General features: G+C 40.6%; 1 protein-coding gene across 4 annotated transcripts in view; it reads left to right on the forward strand.

The window, feature by feature from the left end:
- Positions 1 to 11311, forward strand: part of GRIK1 (glutamate ionotropic receptor kainate type subunit 1) — a 174346-nt gene extending 163035 nt beyond the window's left edge. For 3 of the 4 annotated variants that reach the window (XM_054201258.1, XM_054201287.1, XM_054201276.1), the window contains exons 15-17: positions 131 to 381; positions 2769 to 2934; positions 10851 to 11311. In XM_054201258.1, the coding sequence (XP_054057233.1) occupies positions 131 to 381; positions 2769 to 2918 (401 nt within the window). In that variant the 3' untranslated portion in view covers positions 2919 to 2934; positions 10851 to 11311. Of the gene's footprint in view, positions 1 to 130; positions 382 to 2768; positions 2935 to 6596; positions 6728 to 10850 lie in introns of those variants that run through there. The other variant, XM_054201267.1, reaches the window with a different exon arrangement.
- Positions 11312 to 12552: the final 1241 nt, after the last annotated feature.

Raw genomic sequence — 12552 nt, forward strand, 5'->3', positions numbered from 1 at the left:
GCTGAAGAGAAACCAAGACTTTCTAACTGGAATAATCAATCTTGTGATAAGGGATAGCAGCAGCTTGTTCCCTCCCTGCCTTCGCTTTGCTGCAACCAGCACTGACGGGTCTTGCTCTCCCACCTTGCAGGGTCTCCTTACAGAGACAAGATCACCATCGCCATCCTCCAGCTGCAGGAGGAGGGAAAGCTGCACATGATGAAGGAAAAGTGGTGGCGAGGCAACGGCTGCCCTGAGGAGGACAGCAAGGAAGCCAGCGCTCTCGGGGTGGAGAATATTGGGGGCATCTTCATAGTGCTCGCTGCGGGGCTTGTTCTTTCGGTGTTTGTAGCCATCGGTGAATTTATATATAAATCAAGGAAAAACAGCGATATTGAGCAGGTGAGTCATCATTTCCAGCTTGCTCATGTTTCTGGGAGGCTGAGGTTTGTGGACGGGGAGGTGATTGCACTGTAAGTCTCTTTGCTGGAGTGCAGATTTCGTATTGCTGAACTCTCACCATGCATTTCTGGCACTAAAGACAAATAATTTATTAAAAAGAACAGGGAAGTACCTCACCCACAGTCCAATTAGTGCTGTTTAGTATGGCAGTGCAGAACAAGAGCAATTAATTTCTCAAACAGTTTCTGCTTGATCTTTAAGACTTCAAGTATAATTTATGTTGGAAAGGAAAACACCACAACTGGATTATTTTTTTTTTAATATAGCATTAGCATCAGCCTTTTGAGTAACAACAGGAATGTACTTCCAAACCCCAAAGCGTAATTTTTCTCTTGCTCTAGAAAGCATTTTCTTCACTTCAAAGCAGGGAAACCTACTGAAAGATGATGGATGCCACAGTAAAGTAAGATTATGGAGCCAAAGAAATTCTGGTTATAGCTCCACTGAAGCGTAGTGAGCAATTTAAAAGGGCAGAGGGAAAACAAAGGAAATGCTGTGTATAAATCATGCCTTGAGTATTACAGCAGTTTGTGAGATAGAATCAATCATTAAAACAGAGTGTAAACACCCATTTACCGGACCACCAGCCGCTGTGAAAGAAACAAGGCATGAGCAGCAATTCAGAGTCTGTTCTTGAAGTTGTCTGCCAGCTCTCTTACTCTGGCTGCCTTCCCTGGTGCCGGTTTGGTTCTGACCATCTCCTAGACCCTGGTGTGGCCCTGTTTGGCTCAACTGCTATAGCTGCCCTGATCCTCTTCACTTCAAGAGGACTTATCATAGGGACAAGGGTGACCTTGCACTGAAGGATCAGTGGCCCAATCACCAGTCACCAAGAGGAGTGTTCATATCACCTGACTTTAGGTTTCTAGACATGAGGCATCTACTTCAAAGTGAGGTGTTTAAGCTCACTTTGCACTTCTAGATGGGAAAGGCAGGAGCTTTTCTGTGGACAGTTCATCCTCTTGATCCAAGGTGTAATCCTGCAAGGCTGATGACATAAATGCCAGAAATGACAGTCGAGAAAAAGAAACTTAATGAAGGCAGCAGGGATGGGTGGGAGGAGAAGGAGAACATTTTGAACCAGTCTCCAAGGTGCAGTTTACACTGCATACAGCAGTGCTGCTGGGTCGTGAGAGGGATTGACACCTGAATAAAAATAAGCAGACAGGGCTGAAGGCCTCAAGAGGACAACATCTGATTTTGGATAGGATAAATCACCTGTATCTCCTTGCTGCTGGTAAGGGATCACTGTAAGCTAAGGCTACACGCCTGCTGTTCAGACAGCTGGAAGGAAGTGAGCTGAATCCTACCATGCATCTTCATTTTCCAAATGGCTATTAGTGTTATTTTGGGTCCATGACACTTAATGCCAATGTCAGTGGACTCAGTCCTCACAGTATCCTGCAGGTGAGGGCAGCTCCTGGCTGTGCAGACATCTCAACATGTGTCTGAGCAAGATCTCATTAAAGGCAGTACCACTTTCTACGAGCAGACACAGTTCCCATGGAGCAGTTTTGCTGGCCATATTAATGAAAGCATCTCTGTTTTGGAATAAGTCAGAGATAAAGGATGAATGTATTTTGCACATATTGCAGCTTTCTGCAATACTTTAATCCTATAGAACGATTTTAGCACAAAATACATGAAGAGTGTATCAATATCTTTGTTTCATTCGTGTCTCAGGAGATCTTTCATTCCAACATATTTTGGAAAACAGGTGCAGCTAATTAAAATGCTTAACTTAAATGTTAACATGGTGCAGAATATCCTGGAAACTTTTCAGGAGTCTGGGAAAGGCAATGCATTCCTGAAGTCATAATCAAAGTAGACCTGAAGCTTTACATCATGAGGGAGTGTAAATTTGCTTAGCAGTATGTTGGGTGATTAACGTAGTATTCAGGGGTACCTATATACATATACGATTTCTGAAACTGTACTACTGGTTCACAGCAATGTGTTGCTTATTATATGCGGTCTCTTAATAATTAAAATCTTTAAGTGAGCTAATGTGGCAACCTCCTACTTCTTTTCCAGAGGTAATTTTAAAGAAAGTAGAATACCAGCGATTCCAGTGTTACCTTCTGATTTCTCTGTTTGTTTGATTTTTATTCTGGTGAAATAAGAAGCTTAGACAGAAAATGCTATACAGTGTATATTATCACTAAGCTAATCCAAAGCATGAGTCGAATACAATCTATGACTTTTCTGCTTCCATAAATAGAAACTCTTTTGATTTAGATAACTTTTGAATCTCATTCTCATGTGTGCTTTTAATTTTACTTCTATCATTTATTTGTTTTCTCCATTTTTCTTTTCTTGCATGCAAGGCCTTTTGTTTCTTTTACGGACTACAATGTAAGCAAACTCATCCATCCAACTCCACCTCTGGCACCACCTTATCTACGGAGTTAGACTGTGGCAAGTTAATCCGAGAGGAGCGAGGGATTCGAACACAGCCCTCAATTCACACTGTGTAGTCAGGAAAGAAAAAAGGTGTGTCCAATGGAAAGCATTAAACTTAAACCGTGGATATAATGGCAAAGATTGTGCTCACCAACACATAGTTAATGACTTCAAAGTGCCTCTTGCTTCAGCAGGAGATAAGCTTATCTAATGCAAATTGTCAAAGTCCTGGAAATTTGGGCAGTTTAAATGCATATCACAGAAAATAATTTTACCTACAACAAAGAGTGAGTGCAATAGACTGTAGCAGATTTTAAGAGTTATCACAGTCTCTATGTACAATTGTTATCTTGTCATTTCATGGGGTGATTCACCTTTTTCAGGTAAGAAAATTATTTAACTCCTTTTCATCCCCTACCAAACCTGAGTAAACCAATGGCAGTCTCATTACTAAAAGCATGGAGAAATATTTTGCTTGGTCTCTGCCAAAGCATTCAGCAAGTGGGGCAGGCAGCTCTTTATAAACCTTCAGAAAATAACCTGCAGGGCTCCATTAACTTTCTGAACCCCTATTATAAGCAGCCAGAGATTTTTAGCTGGCATATCTTATTCCCAGTGTCAATATTTAATGAATTTTAATTCATCCATTTAAAATTCATTAGGCAAAGCCTCCAAGTAACTATCATAGCACAAAATCATATCTATCAGTTAAATTTTATGCCATGTATCCATTAACATTTAGGAACATATTCGACAAAAGCACCCTCAGGCACCCCCAGTATATACCTTTCACAGAATAACCGTGTTGACTTGGCTTGAGCAATTCATGAGGTTTACTATTGTAAGGCTTTGTAACATAGAAAACTCCTTTATGGCAAAATCAGGATGTCAATTTATATCAAACAGTAAAGCCTTGGCATGCTTTGAGTATTGAAACACGGAAGGAAACTTTTCTGTAGGAGATTTGCACTGGATGCTTTTTATACCCTGGAAGAATAACAGTTTCCTCTAGTTTCCTCTAGTCCTCAGCCAGTCTGGGGACTGACAGGGCAGGAAACCATGGACTGGATCTGTTGTTGCCACCGAAAAACATATGACAACAATTTGAGGTACACAAAATGTACAGAAATGCTGGCTCGTAGGATGTCATGAAGCGTGGCAAACCACCATGTTTTCAAAACCTGATTACCTTTTGTCTGTATTTCATTATATCCCAGCTTACCACCAGTTTCACCAATTCCTTTCCCACCCCTCACACCTACTTTATGTTTTCTTGCCCACTGCAGTTCCTCCTCATCAAATGAGTTAATGATCTGTTTTATTGAGGGGCCATTCTGGACTCCGCTGCAATTAGAAAACTTGTTGGAGTGGATGCCTTCACACTCAATCACTGAAGTGCTGTGGCGAAGCTCTGCTCACCTCTCGAATTGTTGCTCTCATTCCTGGCTCCTGACAAAAGCCAGAGCATATTCATGTTACAATTTTTGGTCAGCGCTATTTATGCTGGCAGTAAGCTTAAGTATTTTTTGGTGACGAAGATGTACTGCTCATAGCTAGGCTGTACCAATTCTTCTCTGACAGTGCTCATCCATGTATGTGAGTGTTTATGCTCAGCTCCAGACGCTGCAAGAAATTGCCTTGTTCAAAATGGCTTTTTAACTTGTTTGAATAGGGCCTTGAAAGCTTTGGCTCTTCATAAAATGAGCCTTCTTACCAACAAAGACCTGAATTAGATCTTCTGTATCCTCGATTTAAGAAAGCACTTTTGTTTGCAGTTTCCCAGTAGAAGAGACTTAAAACTAATTAAATTCAGCTTCTCTCAACTCTCAGAGGAGAAGGAAAATTCCTAATGTGTTTATCTCCATCATTGCTCTACGCAAGAAATCCTCCAGGTTGCAGCTTCGACCAGTTTTCTAATCGCTGTTTAGATGAACACAGAATCCAGAAAGTTTCTGTCTATTTTGGGTAAACATTTTCATATCTGTCAAGGAAACAGTCACATTGCTAGTAACAGTCACCATTTCCCCATGTCTAGTTGTCCCCGCAGACAGCCTCACAGACTTTGGCTTGCCTGTGGGAATTATAAAGCAGGTCCTCCTTTCCCTGATGGAGCTTTATACCTAGCTACAAAAAGAGTTATTAAAAAGCCTTACTTGCTCCTTATCAGCTATGCCAGCAGCTGAGGCAGTGAAGAGCCGGCATGCCACCCGGGCACTAACAAATCCATGCACGTAAAGGCAGTTTTTGCAAGGTTTGCCGTGGCTCCAGGAAAAGGCGGGTGCCTTCAGGATAACAGCGAGGCTCAAGGAAGGCACAGCCCATAGCATCTCCCATGAAGTGCGTGGCACCTGGGGGGACTCCTGCACAGACATAACAAGCTTCAAGAAGAAGTGTTAAAGCATTCAAAGATTTTCTACATATCAGCACTCTAAGCTTCTATGACTGCTATACTTGGCCACAAAAGAATATTCGCAAATGCAGATGGTCACCGTTGCATCTTCCTAACTTGCAGCCTTGCAACTGCATTCAGGCCCCAATAATGAAACCAGATCCTTTCTCAGGTGTATGTCAGCGCGGGGACCTTGCTGTGCAATCAGCACAGAGCCAACAACTCTGCCTGTGATGGATGAGCCACAACAGACTCCATCAGTTGTGGCACTGCGGTACCAGTAAAGCGTAGCCAGAGCTATTTTGGGAGAAAAAATTGCTATGAGCATTCCCTTATGTAATTTTATATTAATTTTTGGTTTGCTGTTGCTGCATTTTACTCAGAACTCCCCAAATATTACAATTAATAAGTGTTTGCAAAAAACACCATATGCTTTGACACACAGAAGCTATCTACGATTGAAAGCAAAGGGTCCATGAATGAGCTAGTCCCAAGCCATCGCCAGGTTGGTTTGGCTGGGTCAGCATGCCTACCTTTATTTAGCAGCAGTTCCTGCCCTCATCACGCAGCCTGCAATCCAAGTAGGCAAAGGGGCAGGGGGAAGGAAGGAGAAAGGCCGAGACAGTTGAAGAATGTGGGGAATGAAGGCAATACGATCACCACCTCAAAGAGCCAGGATGAGGGTGGATTAACAACATGGCCTGCACGGCGGAACTAGACCAAGCACAGCGATAATGCTTTCCCCAACTAGGCTGATATTTCCTCAAAGTACTGCCATGGTATCGTGTGCTGGTGCCTTCTCTCTCGGATGAAAGCCTTAAATCTTCACATCTTTAGCTCTTTGGAAACAAAGGAGGAGAAGGGCTAGAAGAAAGAAATCCCCTGTCTCAGTGAGGTTCTTGCAAAACAGAATTTTTGTGAATTTGTCAGGTCTGCAAATTCTCCCTCTTCAATGAGTCCCTCCATTTTCAGGCCACAACCCCACCTCCAAACACGACTGTGGCCATCTGTGCCTTCACTGAGCAGTCCCATTCATGTTTAGATGGTTTCTGAGACCAGCAAGTAGCTTTATTGATTTTTTTTTCCTTGTAAACAGGAAACTGAGGAACAGTTAACGTAACTGAGGAAGAGTTAAAATAATCCATGGATTATTGTCATACTGTTTTGACACTCACTGTTCAATAGACTCTGACAGTTTAAAAGACTTAATTTAGTGAGCTCCTCATGCAATTAGCCATCAGTGACAGAATACTCAAACAGATTCTTAATGTGCTGCAACAGCAGTTTGCTCACTAGGAGAAACTATTTTGGATATTTTTCCTTCGGTGCATTAGGCACAAACAAATCTCTTTTCTTTCAGCAGAAGACATATGTCAGTGTCCCAGCTATGGGTCCTTCGCGGAGATGAGAGCACTGCGGAAGAAAAATCCTGACTTCTGCACTTCCTCCTCTGTGCCTGAGCTTGTCAGGTGTTCTCCCAGAATAAAATCTGGCCCACATTCTTCAATTTTCATAGTTCTCAGTTCTCCAACACAGTGCACTGGATTATTTTTTTTATTATTATTATTTTTTTATTTTTGCAAGGTGTTAATAAAATGCAATTGAAAAGTTTTTTCCCTAGTGGTCACCCAGCAGCATAACTAACAGATTGATAAAGCCTGACTACAGATTCTTTTATTTCAGTCTTGTTTCTACTTTATTTTATGTTATTTTTTAAATTCTGAATCTATAATTCTCCTAAAGCTTAACACAGTCTTCTGTATGGGAGTCTAAGGAAGGATTTGGGAGCTTCATGACCTTTATAGCCTGCTGAAACGACCAAAGGGCAAAGAGTCTCATATCACAAGGAGAGCAAAAACTATCTGTTTTTAAAGTATGACATTTCCTTTTAGCCTCATGTGCCATGTCCTGCAGCATTTTGACACTGCTAGAATGAGAAAGTCAAGCTGACTAAAAGCAAAATGTTAAACTTACTACTCTGTTGTTAAATATATTGCTCTGTGCCTACTCTGCTCTCATTCTCGGCAAGACCTCAAAAGTGGACTTAACAGCATGTAAAAAAATAGCTTTTTAAAGAAACCCTTTAAGTCTGGCTATCCAAATATGAGACTAAAAGAACAGTATATTCCCATTTTAAATGGAATTTTAATGTCACCATCCCCTTTTTAAAGGCTACTGTAATTATGCTGCAGACACGGTGCTGTTCAGAGGGCCATCTTGGGAGTCCTCACTGAAAGTGTTTCTTGCTTGTGATTTTCCTGTAAATCCTACAGCATTCTGGCTGAGTTTGTACTTGCTGTGTACCACAGTTTTCTACTGCTTGAAAAGTTCAGGGCAATTCCATTTTTCAGACATCTGTTCAGTTTTCTGATTGCACGGACAAGCTTCGAGATAAATAGGATCTTGAGCTATGCTTCCTGGGGCTCAAAACAAAGTTAATGTGTAATTGTCCTTCTGAATGAGTAGCCAGACCCCTGAAAGTTCAAAGTATCATCTCAGATTGCTCTTTTACACTGTCTGAAGTTCTGTGTGAAGGCAGAGGGGCAAAGAAAGCCCCATGTCTCCCACATTTGTAATGCTCTGCCACCTCCAGCTGGCTTTCTCATAGGTGGTAGGATCTCAGACAGGAATACGCACAAAATTGATCAGAGTCATAGTTATGTCCATAACCATTGGAATATCTTTGAAGGATCAATCCAGGGTCTTAAATCTACATTTATTTCATGACTTCAGATTGACAAAACTCATGCCAATGGTGCTTTAAGTCCCTCGAAACTAAGTATAACATGACGGTAAAAGTAAAACTGTTTTTGTGCTTTTACAAAGCCAGGAACAGGAGCGGCAAGGTGTTAGACCCGGGAAGGTACCACTGCAAACCCTACTCCTGTCCCTCTCCCAACACAGTGTCCCTGTAGGACGGCCAAACCCATTCCCATCTGTGTTGAGCGTGTGTGTTTCGACCTCTCTCGTGGATACCCAGCCCACTGGGGCCTTGCACTGCCAACATAGGATGGGAGAGACTCTTGATAAGGCAGAGCCCTTTCAGATTTTGAATGGCCTATTCCATACTTCATGGAATGGATAAACATGACTCGTTTACAGAAAAGATCATCAACAAGAAGAGTAATGTTTTTATATTCAGTTTTAGATGTAACGGCTATTGATGAACAATTAGGCAAAAGCCTAATTCTTAGACAAGACCTAAACATCAAAGGCATTCCTAAGAATGTCATGAAGTCTTTCCGATAATATTTATTTTAAAATTCAAAACACAGTTCAAAGTGGAACCAGTAGGCATTTCACCAATCATGTAGTCAGATCCTAAAAACCTCACATACTTAATGTCAGCAATATGTTTTAAATATCTATCTGCAAATGCAAAATGATCTTCATGGGACTATTTTGTTGATATGAAATCGAAAGGCATTATGATAATTGCATAGTCTGAATAATATGAATCAGTTTGGAAAATTAAAATACAAGCCTATTAACAAGGCAGTAAAATGTACTGTTTCATATGCAGAAATCATCCCTGTATGCACATTGCAGAGACTGATGGCTATTATTAAATACACACACAACACATAGGTTAGTAAGAACAACAGGGAAAGAAAATAAAATAAACATGATCAGTCCTAGAAATGGTTAATATGATCCTTTCCTTATTTGCCATGGAGTTCTGGAATCACTTTGCAATCTAGATTTTAAAAGCTCAATTAAAACTAAGATAGTAGAGAAAAATTATCCATGCTAAGTCAGCCACTTAGAGCATATAGTTTTATTAGCTTGGAAAGAAGTGGTGCTGCTCTCTAAAAGGTCCTGAAGCAATATAGAAATAGCGTCCGTATTAGGATGATTCCTGCTTCGCCTGGTGCTTCCAGAGGGCAAGGGGCTGCAGCAGACACCTTTGACTCTTAACTCCAGCAATGCTGAAATTCCTATATTACATTGTCAAAGGGCATATTTAAATGGTAATTGCACCAGCAAATTGCTGGCTATTACCAGACAGTAATTTGAAAAAAAAGCAGTACATTGCCCTGGCCTACATCTATTACGTTTTGGGGCTGGCATGAATTAACAGTAGTTTAATTTATGTACACTTAAAAATTTTAGATGAACAAAAATTAAGCATCTCAAAGGAAGAGCATGTTAAACTACAGATTTAACATACTATGGGATCTTAGTCTGTATGCAGCCCATCCCAAAAAATGGACATGACGATATACGCGAGATCATACACATTTAAAATACACACACACAAGCTTGAGCTTGTCTTGAGCTTGTCTTGAGCTCGTTTGCAGAACCAGGGTTACATACATTATAGGGAGAGTTTATACTGGAGAGGAAGCAGCACCTTGTGTGGGATCCACTTCTCTGGGATTCCTTTGCTACCTTAAACAAATGATTTAATCTTGATCCAGGTTCCCTCGTACTTCTCTTTCGCATTTGAAAATATTCCCCTAGAATAGCTGGCTGCTAGGAAAGCTTGGGTTTTCTCCTTTTCAAATAATATGCCTGTTTTTACGTTTTTTAGCCCTGTATAACTGAGGTCACTATTGGAGTATTACTGGTTGAGAACTGAACACTGCTTACCTTGCATTGGTATCACTCTAGAAGGGAATTTGTGTTTGATACAGAGAACCACGTCTGTGTGCTGTTGCTGTCATTTCACAAGAACTGTAGTTTTAACCAGTTGTTTTAAAGCTGGTCACTTCTGCAGTTCTAGAAAGGGTTTGGTGGGAAGGATTTATGCAACTTGAAGGTAAGGTGGTTAAAGCTTTGTTTCATGCTGCTACTATCACTTTCTTTTATATATAAATAACCTATTTATATATATTTGCATAGAACATTTTGTTTTGCATTGCTAGATACTTCCGCTTAAAGCATCTCTGTGGTTGTTTGTGCTACATGTAATTATTCCAGCTGTAGATTTTAAAGGATGTTTCCACTTACCCAAATGCCTTTGTTAATATTGTGATGGTGAGAAGAAAAAAGATTTCTGCTTTCTTTCTAAACTATTCAGCTACCTTATTCTTGTGATAATTTTATCCTTTCTTCAACACACAATATTTGAAAAATATTCTTTCCAAAGGAAAAAGAGGATTGAGGACTGTGCTGTATTTTAGAAATGTCTGTTCATTTTGTGAGGGGAAAATAACTAAACCACAAAGGTACCTTCAAGAATGATGTTCTTTGCTTTCTCTAATATACTCATTCTTTTGTGGCTAAGGTACATGTGATTTAAAAAAGAAGATTTTTTTTTTCTTTTAAGGTCAGGAGGAAATTTACCTACTGAAAAAGGGTAAGTTTTATGACATGAAGCCACCAAAACATCACAAATGCATCCGTGTAGAATTTCAGAAACATTCATAACCAGCTTTAGTTAAGCAAAAGTTAAATTCAGTGGAAGCCAAGTTAGGCAAAAAGCATGACATATACAGTCACCTATTATACCTTAGGGGCTTATTCAAAGCTGGCAGAACCCACCAGAGCAGCTTTCTGAGCCCGCCAGTAAGAGCTCGGGTCCTTGCTTCTAAAAGCCAGCACTTGTGCAAAGGGTATGGCCAAACTCTGCCTTCGGTGAGAAGTGTTTAATGCCGTTTCCATATTCCACCAGTGTCTTTCTTTCAACGCGATAATGGAGGAGCTTGGAATTTCACTCAAGCATCAGAAGAAGTTAAAGAAAAGGTCGAGAACGAAGGGGAAATCTTCATTCACAAGTATCCTTACTTGTCACCAGCGGCGGACACTGAGGAAAGAAACCATAGCGTGAGCATGAGAGACCCCTCTGAGGAAATATCAGGAACAAAAAACAGAACAAAAACATTGCTGCCTACAAGTTGATTGTGGTGGGATTTCTGAAATATAGACATTTACCTTGTTCTTCAGAAATTCTCTGTGGTTTCTGTTTTTAATCTAGAGGTACAACAGTTTCAATGCTCACATAGACTGATGTACTACTAATCGTCTGGGAAGTGTCTCACTATTTCTTTTGAGATGGATTTGTACGCTCACCTGTTTTGCATCTCTCTTCCCCTCCTCATGCATCGCTGTATGTGCTTTCTAAATAAATAAATAAACAAGAGACAGGGTTCTTTTTTCCAATGATCTGGGAGTGGAACTTTGTTTTCCTTTTGAAGAAAAGATTGCAGTTCTACTGAACACAGTTGTTTAGAAACCAGGACCCAGATAACCAAAGTAAAAATTCATACAATTAACTTATAAATAATGACTACAAAAATGTATTAAATACAAAGGTATCCAACAATGAGTTATTTTTATTTTCTCTCATATTGTAAGGAACACTCTTTGGGTTCTTTTCTGTGAGAAACTTGTTTTCCCTTATCTTCTCCCTTTTTCATTTCTTATAAAATAAGATTATTAGGTAATGCCATGGCTCCAGGTGCTAGACGTTCAAAAGAAAAACCAAAATCACAAAAGTGAACATCATCACACTGCCATATCCTCCAGCTCCTGATACCAATAAAACAATTCTTGACTTCAAAATGAAAATCCTTTAGAAATTAGAGCCAAGAATATCCAATTTATAACAAATCCTGACCACAAAGATAACAACATCTGACAGGAATACAGCCAATGCTCTGGAATCGAAACCTTTTCTTGCAACGGCTGGGGGCACCAGCAAAATGTTTTAACAGTGAAGGAGAAATTAAGTCTTTTTTTGTAAAGAAACCTTTGTCTGAAGAACAGTGATGCATTATAGCAGCAGATCCCCCCCCCCAACCTGTTCCTTTATATTGCAATGAGGTGAAACACATTTATATTTATTGCTATCTTGTCTCTGTGATAAATTCTGTTGTTCCTGGGGCTTTTATTGGTGCCAGCTGGTTAGCTCTGAGGATGCCTGTAAAAGGAAATGGGTGAAATGCAGGCACATCCACCCTTCAAGGGACGAGGGTGGGTGTAGGAGATGGGCGACCTTTGCGCCCAGCAGCTGGGAGCTGGACCCCTGCCTTCCTACACACTGGGTTATATATATAGACCTTGTCTGCCCGGGGCAATCCCACCACTGTGACCACCTCTAATCCTAAGGCAAGTCTGGAAAAAGGGAACCAAAAGACTGGAGCCACCGGTTGCTTTTTTTGTACAGCACATGGAGATGGGCAAGCCAGAGTTGTATCAACAGTATTTGCTTCAACTTGTGGCAACATTCATTACCCAGGTGCTTCAACGAAGTGTTAGATTTTCTTGTCCTTATATTCCCCCAGCGAACTTTGTGCTTACCATTGATTACCTTTCCCTTGCATCTGTGGCCATTTCCTCTGCAAAAGGAGAAAGTAATGTGAAAGCCGCTGAGT

Source organism: Rissa tridactyla, chromosome 1 (assembly GCF_028500815.1).
Source record: "Rissa tridactyla isolate bRisTri1 chromosome 1, bRisTri1.patW.cur.20221130, whole genome shotgun sequence".
Lineage (NCBI taxonomy): Eukaryota > Metazoa > Chordata > Aves > Charadriiformes > Laridae > Rissa > Rissa tridactyla.